Raw genomic sequence first — 22,413 nt, 5'->3', positions numbered from 1 at the left:
TCTAGCTCCAGTAAGGAGTCATTATGTTATAAGCACCACTCCTGTTTCATAACACCCTCATACCATTTGTCTACACTTCAAGAACCATGAGAGCCCTCTAGCTGTAGACGCCCACCGAGAACCGAGATTCCCATATCCATAGCCTTCTTAGCATGTAGGTCTAAAAGCGTTTTTGTCCATACTATGTTGAAATATCAAAGACTAAGCTTTTTGTGTGACTGGAAAGTCAAAGCCTTGTTTTCCCTGGTACATAAACGTATTCTACTAACTAGTTCTGTTTATTTTGACTTTGCAACATAAAACTCTTGTTGGGAGCTGTAAAAAATACTTTCACAGATGTATGAAGAAATACTACAGCTCAGTGCAATGGTAAATGTTAAGTCAGCTGTGGGATATGGACAGTAGAGGAGGATGCTGTTGTAGTGGCAGAGTCATCACTATTTTCAGGACTTTGTTTTTATGAGGGTCACAGCACTGGAGAATAACCTGGTTCTGATCCAGATGTACCGGACTCATTTGCCTGAGGGTGGCCTCTAAAATAGTGAATACAGTTGTTTGCTTGTACACTGGTCAACCTTAGGCACTGCATGCAATACTTGCTGTTGTTTGTAATAGTTATTGTCATGTTTTTGTCCACTTTTGTTTGGAAATACGTGTAACTGTCCTTTGTCGTTGGCGCATACAGCTGCATGGTACTGTGATATTAGTTGTCATGTTGTCACTAAGCTGGTTGTTGTCACTAAGCTGGTTGTTGTTAGTCTAAAGCATACTTTAAAGTTTGTTTAATATTTTTATTTGTCACCCAGCTCTTTGCCTCAAGTCCAGTCTGCCTTTCACAGCCCTTATTGAAAAGACGACATTGTAATTAATTTGGTGTTCGGACAGAGGTACTTAAAGGAAGTTGCACAGGTAGGCCTCATGAAAAACAATGTTTCATATGCTCTTTTTAATCACAGTAATAGGCAGTGATTTGTCAGTCGGAGTGAGCTTGATAATGTGAAATAATAATTTTCATAGCATCACTTTCATACACTGTACATTAAGACAAATCCTTCTACTGTGATTATTAGCACTCAGTAGCACTCAGTTTACATAACCTGACAATGACTTGATATTTGAGTGCATTCACAACAAGCCACCTGCAGACAACTTACAAAATGCAATAGTACATTTGAGGGTTCCTTTCTCTGGTGAAAATAGTTATTTGATGCATGGCCTACTATTTCTAGCTGGAAAAATAAATTCCCACATATTTTGTGTAACACGAACATGTATAACATTCACACCACAATTACACGTTGTAACTAGTTGTTTTCCTGTGCAGTGATCAACTTATATTTTGATACCTTTACGTCACTCAGAAATACAAAAAGCTATCGACATAATTCGTCACTAAGTATTAATGTCTTTACGGAAAACATACCACAAAAAGAAAACGATGGAGTTAACAACACATTAGAAACTCTAAAAAAACTGGCAAATAAAGATGACAATGGAAAGGGAAATATTGATGATGGCCAGAAATTCAGTCGACAGCAACTAGATCATTCCTCCAGAGGTTCTGGAGGACAGGAAAGATGACATACAAGCACAACGTGATGAAGAGTACTCCAGAGACAGGGACAGAATAAGTGAGTGATGCTAAAAGAATGACCAGACCAGGGGGCAAAGTCATTTGACATTTCTATTAAGATGGACAGGTGGAAGAAAATAGAGCCTTTACCAGGCTTCCTCAAATGTACAACAGCCATGGACAGATGTGCTTTATTCTGAATTTAATAAGGTCAATCCATGCTGCATCTTGGCATTCAAATACCAGCAAATCAAAGCTAGTCACATCCGGAAAAAAGCCTCACCTTACTTCTGTACCTCGGCCACCTGCACCTTTCAGTCGTGTAAAGCGAAATACATGTTTAAACGACAAAAAAGGCCTAGAAAATATTGCAAATATGTCAAATAATGGTATTCAGATTTGGTGAGGTGACACACTAACGAAGTGAGAGAAGATTTAGGCCTGTAAGATATATCAGAAGTGCAGTAGCAAAGGCAACACAAAAAGGTGTCCGCAGCTAGCACTACAGACAGTTAGAAAAACACACGTACAGAAGAGATTTTGGCAGGCAACATTACAAGAAGCCCTTCAAAAGATATTCTCAAAGTGATTGGGGCTGAAATCAGAAAGAGCACAAAAGGTTTTGAAGGAGTGTGCCACAACTTCAGCTACTACATCTGGATACATGCAGCACCTCCAAGTCGAGCCGTTTGGCATTCACTTGTTCACAGAAGAGGGTTTGAAGATCCTAGTTGAACATCTGAGGATGTCTCTTCATCTTGATGCCACTGGTGAGATTGTGTCTAAGATTAGCAATCAAAGTAAAAGAGTTCTGTACTATGCTCTGGTTCAGCCCGGAATGGGCAAGGATAAACCCCCGCTCCCCGTATCTGAGATGATTAGTGTTCAGCACTCCATCCCAACAATAACCTTTTGGTTAATGGAAACAGTATGCAAGGTCTCACAAATGACAAGCTGCAAGATGAGACAGGTGGAGGCTGATTTCAGCTGGGCACTGATTGGAAGTGTATTGCTCTCATTTAACAAAGAGAGCATCACTTCTGATCTAAACAGAGCCCACAGCAGAGTTTCCTTGGAGGAAAAAGAAGATTGCGAAGACTTCACAGTGCTCCATCTGTGCTCTGCCCAGATCCTTAAGGCTGTTGCCCGGGGATTTGGGAAGAAAACAAATGACAATGGGCTCAAAGAGTTTGAAACTTTTTGGTTTGCCTTGTTGCTCAACAGCACCTCTTTCTTCAAGGCACTCAATGCCTTTAGACAAGTGTGTGCTTTTGAAACCACAACATAAAAGTAATCTTGTGGATGAATCACAAAAGCATTTAGATGAGAGTATTGAAGTCCGAGAAGGTGAAAGTGGAGGACGTGATGAGAGATTGCACTTTTTCATTAACTGTCATGTCAGCAAAAAATAAAACAATATGTGGACAATCTCCCTTCACATGTGAATTTATGTCAGTTCTTAAACATTCGCAGAGGCTTCTGCAGGAGACATAGACAGGGCCTGAAAATAGTTTTCTGCCCTGGAATAATCAATGTTCTAATGGAAACTTACATGGCCGTTTTCCCCCATATGGAGTGGGATACTGCTGGGTGACCTTACAAGATATTGTAATGTGACCAACACAACATTGCAACCAGTGAAGTCACGGGACACCAACTGCTATGTGGAACAGTGGTTTTGGATCCTGAAGCATTCCATTTTGCAAAATAAGAAATTCCTCCGTCCAGCTGAATTCATTTTGAAAATGCATGCCCCCCTCTAAGGAAGGTATAGGGAGCACATAATAAAACATGACCTGCCAGAATCACTGTTCACTAAATCCCCCTACCGCAACAAGTTGTTGGACCAGGAAGAGGAGCAGTGGGCCAAGAGATAAAGAAAATACTCACCTCACAAGTCCAGGTCAAAGTATTTCCAGCCTCCCAGACAATTACTTGAGCCAAAGAAGAAGGGTAAAAAGAACCCAGCAGGGAAGGCACACCACAAGAAATATGAAAGCAGGGTTGAGGCAACATCACTCCAAGACAACGAGGCTGCAGGCCAGGTATGTTTTTCCCCCCCCAAATGTTAAAGGATTGTGATAGTTTGTTTTCAGTTCTTGTTTAAGCGGACAATAAGTCTTCTAAATGTGTTTAATTTGCATATTGCAGGTAACAGCTCTGTGGCGAAGAAACAATTGCGAGGTGGTGGTTGCTGTTGTGAGGTCTACAAAGTCTCTTTCCTTCTTCATCATTCTCAGTTTAAAACTCTGCAGCCCCATAAATGGATTGTGGGTGAGGTAATAAATACTAGTCATAACATGATAATGAGCATTTTTTTCAATCACAATTCTCAACATATCTTGGGGAAAAAATTCATACAGTATGAAGGATGAACATAGAAGTACATTAGATTAGGGGCGGCAGGTAGCCTAGTGGTTAGGTTGCAAGATAGAATCCCCAAGCTGACAAGGTAAAAATCAGTCGTTCTGCCCCTGAACAAGGCAAGAAACTGGAATTGGAGTTGAATGTTTCTGATGACGTACACTTGAATATTTATGGCCCTTATTCTGCCACTTTAAAGTAAATAGTGAAGATGTGTCATCACGTAAATACAGTATTGTCAGCAATAACACACTTTTTTGACCCATTAAATTGCATGTAGCCAGAACATATTAGACAAATAAAAACAAAGGCAAATGAATGTTTTAAATCTTGATTAACAATCCTTCTAACCAACCAATATTCTCTGAAATGTCTATGTATTTTAGTTTATGCTTAATTATTTGTGGAATTTTAAAGGATTAACTATTGATACATTTTTGGGGGTCTTAGTGGCAAGCATGTGAAATTATTTATTTCAGGTGAACTTCGGTAACTACAATGCTGTCATGAGTTTCTTGAATGTGAACCAGAACTACTGGAAGTTCATTGTGAGTCTAATCCTTTTTCCAAGATTGATTTAGGTACATTTTTGTGAAGAGGTATGAGGGTTGTGATATGGGTGATTTAATAGTGAAATCATTTAAGTGATCAACACATTTCTATATTGCTTCCCCAGTATCTGCATGAACCATCAGGCCAAGTGTTTTTGGTTGACCTTGCAGGACAGAAAGAGAAGGAGGAATCGGAACACGCTGCATTCAAATTCAGGTCTTAGTTATTCCATTGTACTGGATCTAATACATATTAGCATTTTACATACATTCATAAGTGTAATACCTTGTTATGACATACTGTGATAAACTCTCTTGGCTGCTGGCTGTCACTTTCAGACATGCGCAGAGCAGACTTGAACCACAGGGGTTCTCTGTAAAGAGAGATTAATCCAAAAGGCACAGACACACCCCTTGACTTTCAATTGGCACCGTTGACCTGTATGTATTCTCTCCTGATTGGCTCTGTGGGGTTTAGTCAATGGGAACTCCTTTGCCGGCCCCATCATGAAGTTTTTACACAGTCTGGCAGTCTGACTAAAGTGTATTTATGGGAACAAATATTTCCTAACAGTTTGGATTCTATTCTTGGACGCAATGCGTCAATGCAACAAAATACAAATACATTTACATTTAAGTCATTTAGCAGACGCTCTTATACTAATTACTGTCCATGAGTAACCTCAACCTTGTGGGAGTTTTGGCCAATAAAGTGCCAACTCAATTCTACCACTGACTAGTCTCTCATGCCCCTATGAACGGGGGCACAGGGCAATAGTTTTTAATCTAAACCAGCCCTTTTTTTACTGGAGTACATGAACCCCTAATTGGGGCTCTTTTCTTGACACAAAGTAGCAGTTTACCAGATAAGAAGATCAAGAAGTAGATTGTTGTAAGGGTGTATTACATCCTGTGCTGCCCCATTGTCACATCCATTCTGGATTCTGAGTGGTAAAATCAGAGCTGAAAAATGCCTTATGTATGTGTATACTGTATGTGGGAATATCTTATGTTTGTCCTACATGTAGTGTTGGTACATGGAATATTCCTCAACTGCATATATCATAAATTGCTACTGCAAATATACTTATTATGTTCAACAACTGATATTTTCAGATATTATTTTGACAAACACTAAGGGGCACTATTTTCATTTTTGGAAAAATAACGTTCCCAAAGTAAACGGGCTATTTTGTCAGGACAAGATGCTAGAATATGCATATAATTGACAGCTTAGGATAGAAAACACTCTAAAGTTTCCAAAACTGTAAAATATTGTCTGTGAGTATAACAGAACTGATATTGCAGGCGAAAGCCTGAGAAAAATCCAATCAGGAAGAGACTCTTATTTAGAAAGCTCTGCGTTCCTATGCGTCCCTTATTGAGCAGTGAATGAGATATCAACCAGATTCATTTTTCTATGGCTTCCCTAATGTGTCTGTCACAATACATAGTTTCGGGCTTTTATTTTGAAAAATGAGCCTGAACGACAACATTGCGTCAGTGGTCAGCTGGAGGCTCTCAAGAGTGTTTGTGCGTAAAAGACAAATGCGGCCATTGTTTCTCTCTTTCCTACTAAGAAGCCACCTGTCCCGGTTGATATATTATCAAATAGATATTTGAAAAACACCTTGAGGATTGATTATAAAAAACGTTTGCAATGTTTCTGTCGATATTATGGATCTAATTTGGAATATTTTCCGGCGTTGTCGTGACCGCAGTTTCCGGTGGATTTCTCAACCAAACGTGAAGTACAAACGGAGGTGTTTCGGCTATAAAAATAATCTTTATGGAACAAAATGAACATTTGCTGTCTAACTGGGAGTCTCGTGAGTGAAAACATCCAAAGCTCATCAAAGGTAAACGATTTAATTTGATTGCTTTTCTGATTTTCGTGACCAAGCTGCCTGCTGCTAGCTAGGCATAATGCTATGCTATCGATACACTTACACAAATGCTTGTCTTGCTTTGGCTGTAAAGCATAATTTCAAAATCTGAGATGACAGGGTGATTAACAAAAGGCTAAGCTGTTTTTCAATATATTTCACTTGTGATTTCATGACTCTGAATATTTTCTAGTGATATTTTTTGTCCGTTGCATTATGCTAATTAGTGTCAGTTGATGACAATTCTCCCGGATCCGGGAGAGGGAGTTCCAAGACACTTTGGTGCTTACAATTCATTCTCTATTGTCATGGACTTGGTGGGCACTGTCATCTGTGATCTTTGTGATATGACTTTCTTTAAGCACGTACTGATGAAACTGTCACTTCATTTAAAAAAAATCTTAGTCTACAAACGCTCTACATTTATTCACTCTGTGATAGGGTTGGATCCTATATGCCACTTTTATTATTCTCCTGTAAATGGTTCAGTGCCTGTAATTTAGGCTGTAAGACAATTTATGATATAACACAATGGATGGCTAATTCGTCATACTGCTTTGATATTTGATATTATTTATAACGTGTTCCGCTTTGTTTTGTTTTAGATTGAATGTTTTGCATGTCAACGGTGGTTCCATGTTCTGTGCCAAGGAATGAAGACAAGAGTTCAACAGAGTAAAGAACACATTCTGGAAGTGCAGTCTGTTGTTGAAAATGTATGCTATACCCCATCCACACGGAAGAGGCTCTGAAATGTACATCAACCAGGGATAAAGAGAAAGTTAACACTGAAATGTTTTGTACTTAATAAAGTTTCTGTTGGCATGTTGGAAAATATTAAAGGTCTACAATTTGTTATTACATTTTTATTCATTGATTTACTGGCCACCATTACTGTGGTTAAATGATCAGTATATGTATTGTTCATCAAACCCACTGCAGCCTACCTCACTAGCTCCCTCTCCATCCCTGCTTTGGACAACTAATAGCATGACTCTCATACTTTGGCATTTTCCTTTATGGTTGATATTAACGATGAAAGTAGATATTATAAGATAAATAAGTACTTATAACTACCAATTATTATAGATAAATATTAAAGAAAAGGGACTGAACCTCCTAATTGTCAAACTAATATTAATGTAATATTAACTAGAGGTTATGCAATATGGGTGTATATCCATTGCACGCTTCTTAGGTGTGTAATTGACGTGACCAAGGAGCTACTGAAATTTAAAACTATGAAAAATGTACGTTACTCCATGTGATTTTACAGTACACAAACAACAGTGTGCAATATATACAGTTGAAGTTGGAAGTTTACATACACTTAGGTTGGAGTCATTAAAACTCTGTCTGTAAACAATTGTTGGGAAAATTACTTTTGTCATGCACAAAGTCGATGTCCTAACTGACTTACCAAAACTATAGTTTGTTATCAAGAAATTTGTGGAGTGGCTGAAAAACGAGTTAATGACTCCAACCTAAGTGTATGTAAACTTCCGACTTCAACTGTAAGTCAGTGATTGCGTCCATAACTGTTTGTATGAATTTACATACAATACATGTTAACAGCATGGAGAGAGAGACTGTTGCTGTACTCCCACATAAGGCCCTGCTTTTGGTACCATTGAAGGTCAGTTTTCAGCCAGGCAGCTTGAAGATGTCACCATCCAGGTCCATGTCACAGCATGCAGTGACCTGATAGGGAGATGACAATAAATGGATGATGTACCTTTCATCACCAAAGCCATGTTAGCATTTACTGCACATGTTGCTGAACAATTTAACCTTTTTGTTAGTGTCACCGATATATGGAAATTGACATACAATATTCAGTTCATAGGCATTCATGTTTTCAATTTAACCAACCTGGAAGACCAGTTGTATTGAATTTAGGCAATCACTGAAGTGATCAAATAGCCCAGTTGATCAGGGCTGTGTTAAATGGAACTGAGCTCTACGGAACGACCAGTTGAAAAACAGGGAGGGGTTTGGTTGTGGGTTCAAAACGCACCGCTGACATTTAAGTATGTCACTCATTGCTTCAAGCCACACCCACTGAACGGCACAAACGTATCTCAGTCTGTTCAAAAATGTTTTGGGAAAACGTGTTCAGTACAAACTGTTGCAAACGTTCAAGTGAAGTCGCTCTGGATAAGAGCGTCTGCTAAATGACTTAAATGTAATGTAAATGAACTGAACACAACTCTGGTACGGCACTCCAGGAAGAGGGTTGCCTTTTTCCCCCTTAAATTTTTTTTAAACAACAAATCAATACATAAAGCACATGAGGGAACACAAGCATACATAGATTAAAACAATGGACAATCGAGCTAGGGGGTACAATATCACATTACAATTACACAAGGACCTTAAGGGACATGCATATTCTAACAGCTTTTTTGTTAGTAGAGCATTTAACCGTCTTAAAATACAGTTCAAATTTTTTTTTTGTAGGGTACGAACATGTGGTTTTCTGTTTGTAAATTTACATTTGTGTATATTCAATTTGGCCAAAAGAATAATTGAATTAATTACATAAAAATTTTCAGCTTATTTCTATTGTATGTAAAGAATCCAAACAGTACATCTCTCCACAATAGTGTAAAATCTTCATAAATGTGTTCAATGATAAACCTACTGATGTCTTGCCACAGTTTTCTTACATGCATACAATGCCAAAAAAGATGCAACACTGTTTCTGGGTGGTCATTACAAAAGGAGCAATTTGAGTTGATGTTTTCCTTAAACTTCTTCATATAGTGGTTGGCAGGATAATATTTATGAATAATTTTAAAGGAAACTTCCTTAATTTTGTTAAATAAGTATGTTGTTTGTGGCAACATCCAAACTTTTTTCCAACAGATATTATCAATAAATCCATTCCAATAAGGCATGACATAAGGTATAGACACAACATCCTGCTGAAACAAGAATCGTATCGCTCTGTTGTTGAATGGACCAAAAGAGAAACAAATCTTTCCTACTGATGAGTCAACAGGGTCAACAGAAGGTAGGCTCTGAGGGTCAGGTCTTGACACATTCCTGAATAACATTGCAACATCTGAGGGAATGGCAACTAAAACAATTGCAAAATCTTTAGGTGTTACAGGGACCTTGTAAAGTGATGAGAGTTCTTTATAACTGAGTAAAAGACCCTCTGCATTTACCAGTTGTCTCACCAATAGGATATTATTTCAGAACCAATATTCTAAAAACAAAGAGGTATTTTTATACAATATATCCCGATTATTCCATATATAATATCTGTGTGGAGAAAAATTGTGTTTATAAATTAAGGACCATGACAAGAAAACCTGCCGATGAAAAGCAGCAAGTTTCACTGGAACTTTGTCAATATTATAATTGCAAAACAACATTGTCACGCCCTGGTCGAAGTATTTTGTGTTTATCTTTATGTATTGGGTCAGGCCAGGGTGTGGCATGGGGTTTTTGTATTGTGGTGTGTTTTGTCTTGGGGTTTTGGTGTGTATATATTGGGATTGTAGCTAGTGGGGTGATCTAGCAAAGTCTATGGCTGTCTGGAGTGGTTCTCAATCAGAGGCAGGTGTTTATCGTTGTCTCTGATTGGGAACCATATTTAGGCAGCCATATTCTTTGAGTTTGTCGTGGGTGATTATCCTTAGTGTCTTTGTTCCTGTCGCTGTGTTAGTTGACAAGTATAGGCTGTTTCGGTTTTCAATACGTTTATTGTTTTGTAGTGTTTGTGTTATTTCGTGTTTACGTTTGTTTGATTAAACATGGATCGCAATCTACACGCTGCGTTTTGGTCCGACTCTCCTTCACCACACCTAGAATACCGTTACAGAATCACCCACCACAAAGGGACCAAGCAGCGTATCAACAGGCAGGAGCCACAGGAGAAGCAACAAAGGCAGCAACAGTGGCGCAATGAGGATTGGACATGGGACGATATATTGGATGGCAAGGGTTGCTACATATGGGAGGAGATCCTGGCGGGAAGGGATCGCCTTCCATGGGAACAGGTGGAGGCAGCGAGGAGAGCAGAGGCAGCCGGAGAGAGGAGCCGGCGATATGAGGGAACACGGTTGGCAAGGAAGCCCGAGAGTCAGCCCCAAAAATGTATTGGGGTGGGGGGGTCTCACAGGGAGTAGGGCTACGCCAGGTAGGAGACCTGCGCAAACTCCCTGTGCTTACCGGGGGGCTAGAGAGACCGGGCAGGCACCGTGTTATGCAGTGGTGCGCACGGTGTCCCCTGTGCGGGTGCATAGCCCGGTGCGGTATATTCCAGCTCCTCGTATCGGCCGGGCTAGAGTGGGCATCGAGCCAGGTAAGGTTGTGCAGGCTTGGTGCTCAAGAGCTCCAGTGCGCCTGCACGGTCCGGTCTATCCAGTACCACCTCCACACCCCAGCCCTCCGGTAGCAGCTCCCCGCACCAGGCTTCCTGTGCGTGTCCTCGGTCCAGTACCACCAGTGCCAGCACCACGCATCAGGCCTCCAGTGCGCCTCGCCTCTCCAGCGCTGCCGGAGTCTCCAGCTTGTTCAGCACTGCCGGAGTCTCCTGCTTGTTCAGCGCTGCTGGAGCCTTTCTCCTCTCCTGCGCTGCCGGAATCTCCCGCCTGTTCAGCGCAGCCAGAGCCTTCCTCCTCTACAGCGCTGCTGGAGTCTCCTGCCTGTTCAGCGCAGCCTGAGCTGCCAGCCTGCATGGAGCAGCCAGAGCTGTCAGCCTGCATGGAGCAGCCAGAGCTGCCAGCCTGCATGGAGCAGCCAGAGCTGCCAGCCTGCATGGAGCAGCCAGAGCTGCTAGCCTGCATGGAGCAGCCAGAGCTGCCAGCCTGCATGGAGCAGCCAGAGCTGTCAGTCTGCATGAAGCAGCCAGAGCTGTCAGTCTGCATGAAGCAGCCAGAGCTGTCAGTCTGCATGGAGCAGCCAGAGCTGTCAGTCTGCAAGGAGCTGTCAGTCTGCATGGAGCAGCCAGAGCTGTCAGTCTGCAAGGAGCTGTCAGTCTACATGGAGCAGCCAGCGCTGTCAGTCTGCAAGGAGCTGTCAGTCTGCAAGGAGCTGTCAGTCTGCAAGGAGCTGCTAGTCTGCAAGGAGCTGTCAGTCTGCAAGGAGCTGTCAGTCTGCAAGACGCTTCCAGATCCGCCAGTCAGCCAGACTCTTCCAGGTCTGCCAGTCAACCAGACTCTTCCAGGTCTGCCAGTCAACCAGACTCTTCCAGGTCTGCCAGTCAACCAGACTCTTCCAGGTCTGCCAGTCAACCAGACTCTTCCAGGTCTGCCAGTCAACCAGACTCTTCCAGATCTGCCAGTCAACCAGACTCTTCCAGATCTGCCAGTCAACCAGACTCTTCCAGATCTGCCAGTCAACCAGACTCTTCCAGATCCGCCAGTCGGCCAGGATCTGCCAGTCGGCCAGGATCTGCCAGTCGGCCAGGATCTGCCAGTCGGCCAGGATCTGCCAGTCGGCCAGGATCCGCCAGTCAGCCAGGATCCGCCAGCCAGCCAGGATCTGGTAGATCTATCTACCTGCCTGAGCTTCCTCTCACTCCTGAGCTTTCTCTCACTCCCGAGCTTTCTCTCACTCCCGAGCTTTCTCTCACTCCCGAGCTTTCCCTCAGTCCCGAGCTGCCTCAGTCCCGATCTGCTCCTCAGTCCAGTGGGGTTCTGGGTGAGGACTACTAGGCCATGGTCGGCGGCGAGGGTGGACTATCCAGGGACGCGAGGAGAGGGGATTAAGACATTGACTGAGTGGGGTCCACGTCCCGCGCCGGAGCCGCCACCATGGACAGACGCCCACCCGGACCCTCCCTATTGTTTTGAGGTGTGTTCGGGAGTCCGCACCTAGGGGGGGGGGTTCTGTCACGCCCTGGTCGAAGTATTTTGTGTTTATCTTTATGTATTGCTCCGACAGCGCTGGAGAGGCGAGGCGCACTGGAGGCCTGATGCGTGGTGCTGGCACTGGTGGTACTGGACCGAGGACACGCACAGGAAGCCTGGTGCGGGGAGCTGCTACCGGAGGGCTGGGGTGTGGAGGTGGTACTGGATAGACCGGACCGTGCAGGCGCACTGGAGCTCTTGAGCACCAAGCCTGCACAACCTTACCTGGCTCGATGCACCCGCACAGGGGACACCGTGCGCACCACTGCATAACACGGTGCCTGCCCGGTCTCTCTCTTTAGATGCACTATTGTAAAGTGACTGTTCCACTGGATGTCATAAGGTGAATGCACCAATTTGTAAGTCGCTCTGGATAAGAGCGTCTGCTAAATGACTTAAATGTAATGTAAATGTAATGTATTGGGTCAGGCCAGGGTGTGGCATGGGGTTTTTGTATTGTGGTGTGTTTTGTCTTGGGGTTTTGGTGTGTATATATTGGGATTGTAGCTAGTGGGGTGATCTAACAACGTCTATGGCTGTCTGGAGTGGTTCTCAATCAGAGGCAGGTGTTTATCGTTGTCTCTGATTGGGAACCATATTTAGGCAGCCATATTCTTTGAGTTTGTCGTGGGTGATTGTCCTTAGCGTCTTTGTTCCTGTCGCTGTGTTAGTTGACAAGTATAGGCTGTTTCGGTTTTCAATACGTTTATTGTTTTGTAGTGTTTGTGTTATTTCGTGTTTATGTTTGTTTGATTAAACATGGATCACAATCTACACGCTGTGTTTTGGTCCGATGTTTTGGTCCGGTCCGACGCTGCGTTTTGGTCCGATGAAGTTAAGGTCACCAAAAGTAGAGAAGACATGATGAGGAATAAAATTCAAGATAGAAGTGGGTCTTCTTAGGAATTGTTTTATCCAATTGATCTTAAAAGTATTATTTAAAGTAGTAAAACCCAGAAAATTCAGTCCACCATTCTCATAAGTGTTCATTACAACAGTGTTCCTAATATAATGGGTACGGTTTCTCCAAAGAAAGTTGAAAAGCATCTTGTCTATCTCCTTGCTTATTTTACTGTCAAGATATAAAGATAGGAGCACCATATGTTAGTCTAGAGATACCTTCAGCCTTGGTTATTAGGACTCTACCTTTTAAAGATAAGTCCCTCTGTCGCCATTGATTTAGTTTCTTCTGGGTTTTTTTAATAAGAGGGTTAAAATTTAGTAAGCCTCTAGACTTCTGATCCTTTGTAATGGTTATGCCTAAATATGTAAGTTCTTCTTTTACTGGAATACCATAATATGAAGGTGTCACACAATCTTTGACAGCTATGAGTTCACACTTATTCATGTTAAGATATAGACCAGACGCTTTGAAAAAGGATTGTATCGATATGGGAATTTGGTTAGGGTCTTTCAGAAAAAGTGTAGTATCGTCAGCCAGCTGGCTTATAATAATTTCTTTACCAGCTATGGAAATACCTTGTACAGGACTATTATTTAAAGAATTTGCAAGGAGTTGGGTGATTAATAAAAACAGGTACGGAGAGATAGGACAACCTTGCCTAATTCCTCTCTTTAACTCAAATCTAGGTGAGGTGCCATATTTCAATTTGATAGAGCTGTTACCATTTGCATAAAGAGTCTTAATAGCCTTACAGAAAAAATCCTCAAAGCCAAGTCTCTCAAGGGAGTGGAAGAGAAACTGATGCTCTACTGTGTCAAATGCTTTATAAAAATCAAAATAATATGAAGCTATCCTCGGTTATTAGGTCTGAGTAGTCAAGTATGTCTAATACTAGTCTGACATTGTTAGAAATATGTCTGTTCCTCATGAAGCCAAACTGTGTTTCATCAATGATTGCATCCAGGACTTCTTCAATTCTTTTTGCAAGTAGTAAGGCTAATATCTTATAGTCATTATTAAGAAGACAAATTGGACGCCAGTTATCGATGAGCAGCACTTCTTTTTTAGGCTTAAGTATCAGTGTTATTAACCCCTGACTCATTGTAGGAGGGAGAACATTATTTTTAATACTCTCTAAAAAGACTTCAAATTGGAAGGGAGCTACTTGTTCAGAAAATAATTTGTAAAATTATGATGTAATTCCATCAACACCTGGTGATTTATTGTTCTTTAGATGTTTGATAGACTCTAATCTCTTCAACTTTGATGGGTTCATCACACTGTTTAGATTCTATATCACTGATAGAGTGAACATTATTTAGTGAGTTAAAAAACATCTGTGGATTCCTGACAGTACGTAGAGCTATATCATTTTCTGTAAAAATTGCTACATTATTTAGCGATTAATTTTTGGTCATCTGTAATAACACCATCAATGTTTAACTTATGGATAGTGTTATTTTTAGAGTGAAATTTCTCAAGTCTAAAGAAATAGGATGAATTCTGTTCTCCCTCAACCCGTTTTTTCCTAGATCTAATAAAGGCTCCTTCTGATTTTAATTTATATATATTATCCAGTTTATTTTGTAACTCAATCAGTTCCATCTTCTCCTCCCCCAAGAGGTCGGCTGGGGACCTCTGAGAAAGGGAAGTCATCTGAATGATCACCTTTCCTCCTCAGCTCTTCTGGTCTTAGCAAGATTACTACCATATTTTCTAAGGTATTTGGACACCTCAAATTTAAAAAGCTCCCAGTTCTTGCAATAAGATTTTTCTTCACAAGCCCTTTCCCAAAACTGTGAGAGCAGATCTTTAACCTCAAATTTAACTATATCATTATTTAATAATGAGCTATTTAGCTTCCAGTAGGATGCTCTACCAAGGTTCGTATCAGGTGTAAATATTTTGATATCAATGCAAATAGCCCTATGGTCTGTGAGGGAAGTAGTACAAATATTTCTAGTAACACACTCACTATCAATACATATGGATATAAGCCAAAAATCTATACTGGATTGTCTGGAACCTGTTTTGTTACTCCAAGTGAATGATCTTTCGGCCGGTACCTACTATTTTAAGTACATATGAAAACTGATCATAAAAAATACTTTTTTTTTTTACATATAAACGTTCCTAAGACCTTTTTTTGGAAATAAGTATTAATAACTAAATCGAGCAATAACCGTGTAAAGTCAGAGCAGACCTGTATGCCCTTTAAAACACTATCTTAGTTACTGTATACATAAAAAATAAATACAACTTTCAATCTTCTTCGTAAGTTTGTAAACAAAATAGGTCTTCTGGTCATACAAGAACAAACTAATAAATTGAGGTACCTGAGTATTCCTGAAAAAATAGTCACCTGATGCGTGTTAGGTAAACAACATAAGGAAAATGAGAATACCATGGCTGAAACCATCAACCTGTTCCTTCTGGTGAGATTTTAGGGAGGAATGTGGATTTCTGAACCGTTGATGGAGCCTCCCCTCATTTCGTATCTTGATCGTTGGCCACAACTTGTTCCTTCTTTCTATGTCTTCCGGGCTGAGATGCTCGGCGAAACGCATACCATGGCTCTGAAGGAAGGCGTTCTTCCGAGCAGCTTTCCAGACAGCATCCCTGTAGAATCTGGTAGTGAATAGGATGATGATACCCCTGGGTCTTGAATCGTTTTGCTGTTGCTTCTTGCCGAGGCGATGCACCAACGTCGATGGTATCACAAACTTAGTTCTTCTCTGCAGGCAAAACTTCTTGGCAGATACGGATAGCCTCTCCTCGCACATCTTCATTCTCCACCTCTGTCAAGCCGTAGAGTCTCAGGTTCCATTTTCTTGTGTATTGTTTCAGATCAGTGAGACGTCTATGGTAGACATTGTTATTCTTTTCCACCCTTTCCACATTTTTTTCAACTTTTGCCACTCTCGTTTTCACATCCTTGATTTCACCTTATGCAAACTCCAGTCTTTTTCAATCCTTCGATAACCATGGTTGGCGTCACACCTGGACTTGATGAGTAAGGAGAGGGTAGCCACGATGTCAGAGTTCATGTTGGGTTTTTTGGAGGTTGGAGGTTTGCACGGAGTAACCGGTAAAGAGGGGAATTCGTCATCTTCAACAGCATTCGAAAGCATGATATTATCCATAGGCCAAGCCTAGTTATGGCACGTTTCTCTCTTGTTGATTAGCAATAGAACGGCTAACTTCTTCCTTTCTTTTTTTGTCACGACTTTGCATGTACATGCCGAAATAAATGAAATAAAAATAGTAATGACTGTAAACTTTTTTTTCACAATCTTTCTGAAGTTTGGTACGGAGCTCGGTAAAAAAAGCGTCTGTTCAAGCCGCCATCTTGGCACCTCTCAGGAAGAGGGTTACCTTCCCCTGGCTCTAGAGTCCTGTTGTGCAAGGTATTGGGCATCAGCTTTCTTCCAGGGCCCATATCCCCAAAGCGTCTCACAGTAGGGATAATGATCTAGGACCTCCCCCTTGTCAATGTAAACTTAAAATCAGTACTCTTTGTGAATATGGGCCCTGGCTTGTCAGCAATGTCTCTTCACCTGAAATACAACAAAGAAGTCACCTTTTCCTAGAGAGATTTACACTGTTATCAAAACGTCACGCCAGGGTAAACCTACACGAAATTCCCTATGGGAAAGTGAATGGAGGAAAACTATTAGAACAATTTCCCCGTTTGCCCACTAGGTTTTATGGGTATTATGACTCATACTGTGGTCATTAACAATTCCTTTAATTTATATTTATGGTGCATTCTTATGCATGTACATTTCATACTAATATATTCCATTGTGCTGTAGGCAGGTGTTCTACAGCATTTTCAGAAAGTATCATTTTAGATCATGAGTGTCACTTGGGCAAGTGCTGTAGGTCAACCGCTGCTCAAGCTAATGATGCGTTCCAACTTAGTCACCTGCTTACCTCAATTATTGTCCCCGTTTATCCACCCAGTTAATGAGATGTTATGTTCTTGAACTGTGCTGTACCAAGCCTTCCGGGACGCAGTCACTCACCTCCCCAGTCAGTCCCACTGTGGTAGGACAGCGTTCGCTTCCTGCTTTTATGTTTCTGATGCGAGTATGGTCGCGGAGCCAGACCAGGGATATCAGTACTAACTCACTGTAACAGTTTCTGTCCGCACAATTAATGCCTCCTCGATAAGAATCGTCATAGCCTTACATATGCTATAAATCCTTGAAATTTAGGAGTGGACTGCTTGCAATAACCTGAGGTGAGAATATTTTTTTCGGACAACGTAAACTCATAGTACACTACACTACAGTATACTATTATTTAACTCTTAATGATAGCCTACATGGGCTATTGATAATGATACAATTTATATCTGATTCAACAGCAAGCTACACATGCACATATCACCTATGTAGTTAGATAAAGGATTTTGTGTAATCGAATTTCGATCAAGGTAAATTTATCATCAGGGCGCGTTTACATGTTCAGTTGTAGGTTTCGTCAACATATTACTCATCCCTGCTGTATGTACGCAGAACCAATGTATAGATTCAACGTTCAATAATTTCAAAGATTTTACTGAGTAACAGTTAATATAAGGAAATCAGTAAATTGAAATAAATAAATTAGGCCCTAATCTATGGATTTCACATGACTGGGAGTACAGATATGCATCTCTTGGTCACATATACCATAAAAAAAGAAGGGGCATGGATCAGTAAACCAGACCGTATCTGGTGGGACCATAATTTGCCTCATGCAGTGGGATACATCTCCTTCAAATAGAGTTGATCAGGCTGTTGATTGTGGCCTGTGGAATGTTGTCCCACTCCTCTTCAATAGCTTTGTGAAGTTGCTGGATATTGGCTTGAACTGGAACATGCTGTCATACATGTTTCTCCAAAGCATCCCAAATGTGCTCTATTCGGTAACATGTCTGGTGAGTATGCAAGCCACAGAAGAACTGGGACATTTTCAGCTTCCAGTAATTGTGTACAGATCCTTGCGACATGGTGACATACATTATCATGCTGAAACATGAGGTGATGGCAGCGGATGAATCACATCGTCACCATATCTCTGTGCATTCAAATTTTCCATCAATAAAATGCATTTGTGTTTGTTGTTCATAGCTAATGCCTGCCCATACCATAACCCCACCGCCACCTTGGGGCACTCTGACACTTTGACATCAGCAAACCTGCATTCCTGCAGTCAGCATGCCAATTGCACGCTCCCTCAATTCAAGAGATCTGTGGCATTGGGTTGTGTGACAAAACAGTACATTTTAGAGTGGCCTTTTTTGTCCTTGGCCATCAGGTGGATGGATTATCTTGGTAAAGGAGAGTGGTTATGGATGATGCCAGAGTTCCACAGTAGGCTGCATTATGTTAAGCCTCAAGTCCAACTTATTTGAATGTTTTTCTCTGTAATAGTATAATTTTACTAAGTGAGTTATTAATAACTCACTTAGTAAAATTATACTAAAATGAAAAAAACAGTTTAGAGCCATGTCACACTTCTCAGCACTTCTGTATTTCAAGAGGAAGTGCTGCCTAACTGTTTTCTCCCTTTGAAATAAATCACCCAGAAGTGAAACCCTCCACATGCCACATTTGCTTAGTTACACAAATACAACTTGTTTAAATAACCAGTTGTGTAGTCTTGAAATTATTATTTAAACACCTTGGCCTCACTAAGTTGAACTAATTCAAATGACTCTACAGTCCGGTAAAGAAAGTACACCCAAAGTCCAGAGTCTAGAGTCTAGAGTCTAGACTGAGAGGATAAATCCCATGCATTCTCATTTAGTTTTTCTTTTCATCTTCCTGCACCTTATTAGCCAGGTCACGTGTGTGGTTCATTCACTCAAATCCACTCCAGTGTCTACTGTCTACAGTTTGACTGGGATCCCACTCCTCTGGGTGCAGATCTGATGGGGTTTGGGGAGGACCTGTGGTGTCCCCAGGCCCATGCGGCCCTGATGCGGCTGCAGGACTCGGAGCTGCGTCTGATGGAAGTGATGAAGAAGTGGATGAGCCAGCGGTCCAAGAGCGACCGGGAGTTCTCTGTTCAGCTGCACCAGATGGCTGCCATGGTTGAGAAACTGGAGGGGCCCCAGCCTGGGGGAGGACTGGACTACATCAGCCAGCTCAACCAGGTTTTTTACGGGTCCTTCCATTTGATTGACATCTTTTGTTTTGAATTAAACTTTTTATACATATTTGCCCATCATAGAAGTGGTCAGAAAGTAACTTTTTGGACCTGAATGCCAAAATATTTAGAAGATAGAAGTGCTCAGTGTTGACCCATTTTGCATACCTCACCCCAACATGAGACATCCATGTCTTCATCACTGGAAAATATAAACGCTTGGGTTTGATAGTGACAGTTGTTTTAAATGATACTGTCAATCTTCCATATGAAACCTATTGAATATAGATAAAAGAATAGCCATTCCTAAGTCGACATTCCACGGTGGGTGGATCAGTGGCCATCTTTGTTCAATGATGTACCATCTAAATGGCAGTGGTCTGGGATATGTCCATATAATTGAAATGACATCCACCCTGTATTCAAAAGTATACTGCGTCTCGACCGATGGCGGGCACAATATAAACATCTCAGATTCTGTAAAATAGGGTCTAAGCTACAACATAAGCCAAAACAAAAAAACAGCGTAATTTACTTGTTTGTAGGTAATTGATGTTAAAGGGTTTGACAACCCTGTTTACATTTTTTTATTATGTCAAACTCAACCGTTTATCTTTTCCAGTGATTAAGGCATGTATAGTATGCCTCATTGTAGGGTGGGGTAGGCAAAATGGGTCGACTTTGAACACATCTCCTAAATATTTTGGCATTCCGGTCCAAAAAGTCAATTTTCTGACCACTTTCTGACCATGGGCAAATATGAATGGGAACTTTCATTCAGTGATTGAAATCAAATGGGATGACCCCTACACTATATCAGTGGGTTTTAGCAAGATCATTGGTTTAGACATTAGACCACATCCACCCCCAGCTGCAAAGTGGACTTGACATTTCAACAGTATTGATGATTGAGCATTACGTTTGATCAGTAGATGGCGATACGCAGAGTATTCTCTTTATTAATTCAGTCTCTCTCTCTCTCTCTGGCCTCCTTCCTCTTTCAGTCGTGGGGTGTGCTGGTGGCTCAGACGGAGAGTTTGAGTCGTGTGATGCGGCGGCAGTCTGAAGACCTGCAAGTTGGGCCTCTCAGCAAACTGACCCTGCTGATCAGAGACAAGCAGCAGCTCAGGAAGACCTACGCAGAGCAGTGGAGCCAGCTCAGCCAGGAGCTCAGCAGGGTCAGACACACACACACAACTACAAAGATACACACACACATACACACACACACACACAAACAGATGAACATATCACTCTGTAAAACTCAATTTGCCCTGATAAATATTACCAGGGACTTTGTAGTCCTCCACCAAACACATTGTCAGTTTGCTTTCAAAGTGGGAAGTAGCTTCCACTTTCACATGCTGGCTTTCAGCTATATGCTTGTGCTGGAGAAATATGCAGTAGCCTACAGTGTTGAAAACATCACACAAATTTACTGAGAGTGGTGTTATTTCTGAGTCTTGTTTGTACAGTGCCTTGCAAAAGTATTCATCACCCTTGGCGTGTTTCCTATTTTGTTGCATTACATCCTGTAATTTAAATAGATTTTGGAGGGGATTTCAGGTAATGGACATACACAAAATAGTCCAAATTGGTGAAGTGAAAAAAATGACTTGTTTAAAAAAAAACAAAAAAAACAATTACAACTGAAAAGTGGTGCGTGCATTTGTATTCACCCCCTTTGCTATGAAGTCCCTAAATAAGAGCTGGTGCAACCAATTACCTTCAGAAGTCACATAATTAGTTAGATTGTACACAGGTGGACTTGATTTAAGTGTCACATGATCTCAGTATATATACACTTGTTCTTAAAGGCCTCAGAGCCCGCACCACCACTAAGCAAGGGGCACCACCAAGCAAGCGTCACCATGAAGACCAAGGAGCTCTCCAAACAGGTCAGGGACAAAATTGTGAAGAAGTACAGATCAGGGTTGGGTTATAAAAAATATCTGAAACTTTGAACATCCCACGGAGCACCATTAAATCCATTAATAAAAAATGGAAAGAATATGGCACCATAACAAACCTGCCAAGAGAGGGCCGCCCACCAAAACACACGGACCAGGCAAGGAGGGCATTACCGAGAGGCAACAAAGAGACCAAAGATAACCCTGAAGGAGCTGCAAAGCTCCACAGCGGAGATTGTAGTATCTGTCCATAGGACCACTTTAAGCCGTACACTCCACAGAGCTGGGCTTTATGGAAGAGTGGCCAGAAAAAATCCATTGCTTAAAGAAAAAAAAGAAGCAAACAGGTTTGGTGTTCGCCAAAGGGCATGTGGGAGACGCCGCAAACATATGGAAGAAGGTACTCTGGTCAGATGAGACTAAAATTGAGCTTTTTGGCCATCAAGGATAACGCTATGTCTGGCACAAACCCAACACCTCTCATCACCCCGAGAACAATCATCCCCACAATAAAGTATGGTGGTGGCAGCATCATGCTGTGGGAATGTTTTTCATCCGCAGGGACTGGGAAACTGGTCAGAATTGAAGGAATGATGGATGGTGCTAAATACAGGAATATTCTTGAGGGAAACCTGCTAAAGCAACACTCGAGTGGTTTAAGGGAAATGTAAATGTTTTGGAATGGCCTAGTCAAATCCCAGACCTCAATCCAATTGAGAAACTGTAGTATGATTTAAAGATTGCTGTACACCAAGTTATCTGTTTTTTGTGTGTTATTTCGTGTTTGTTTCACAATAAAAACATATTTTGCATCTTCAAATTGGTATGCTGTGTAAATCAAATGATACAAACCCCCCAAAAAACAATTCTAATTCCAGGTTGTAAGGCAACAAAATAGGAAAAATGCCAAGGGGGTGAATACTTTCCCTAGCCACTTTAGCTCATACTGTATTTGGTTTGTTTGTTATGAGTTCTGATGGTTTCTGTGGTTACCACTCTATTTTAGAGACAGTATACATCTCTATGTAGAGCCTTTTGCCACTGATCTTGTCAAACAGGAAATGTACAAATAACAATGATCAAAGATCCTGTAACACAAAGGGCTATTACTGTAAGACTATTAATATTACTATTATAAAGGTGTTTTGTTGCCCGAAAGACCTTATGTAGGAATACTGTTATCACCTGAAACAAACAGTCAAAACAGATGGTCACCTAAT

At 41.4% G+C, this 22,413-nt stretch overlaps 1 protein-coding gene across 4 annotated transcripts in view; it reads left to right on the top strand.

Moving 5' to 3' along the window:
* Positions 1-17,193: 17,193 nt before the first annotated feature.
* Positions 17,194-22,413, top strand: part of LOC124035686 (tyrosine-protein kinase Fes/Fps-like) — a 48,853-nt gene continuing 43,633 nt past the window's right edge. Inside the window, exons 1-3 of one of the 4 annotated variants that reach the window (XM_046349272.1) lie at positions 17,194-17,388; positions 19,061-19,290; positions 20,288-20,461. In XM_046349272.1, coding sequence (XP_046205228.1) covers positions 19,066-19,290; positions 20,288-20,461 — 399 coding nt within the window. In that variant the 5' untranslated portion in view covers positions 17,194-17,388; positions 19,061-19,065. Of the gene's footprint in view, positions 17,389-18,972; positions 19,291-20,287; positions 20,462-22,413 lie in introns of all 4 variants that reach the window. The other 3 variants (XM_046349271.1, XM_046349273.1, XM_046349270.1) reach the window with 3 other exon arrangements.

Source organism: Oncorhynchus gorbuscha, linkage group LG05, assembly GCF_021184085.1.
Source record: "Oncorhynchus gorbuscha isolate QuinsamMale2020 ecotype Even-year linkage group LG05, OgorEven_v1.0, whole genome shotgun sequence".
Classification (NCBI taxonomy): domain Eukaryota; kingdom Metazoa; phylum Chordata; class Actinopteri; order Salmoniformes; family Salmonidae; genus Oncorhynchus; species Oncorhynchus gorbuscha.
Note: the sequence above shows the minus strand (reverse complement) of the source record. Positions and strands in the feature narration are given on the sequence as shown.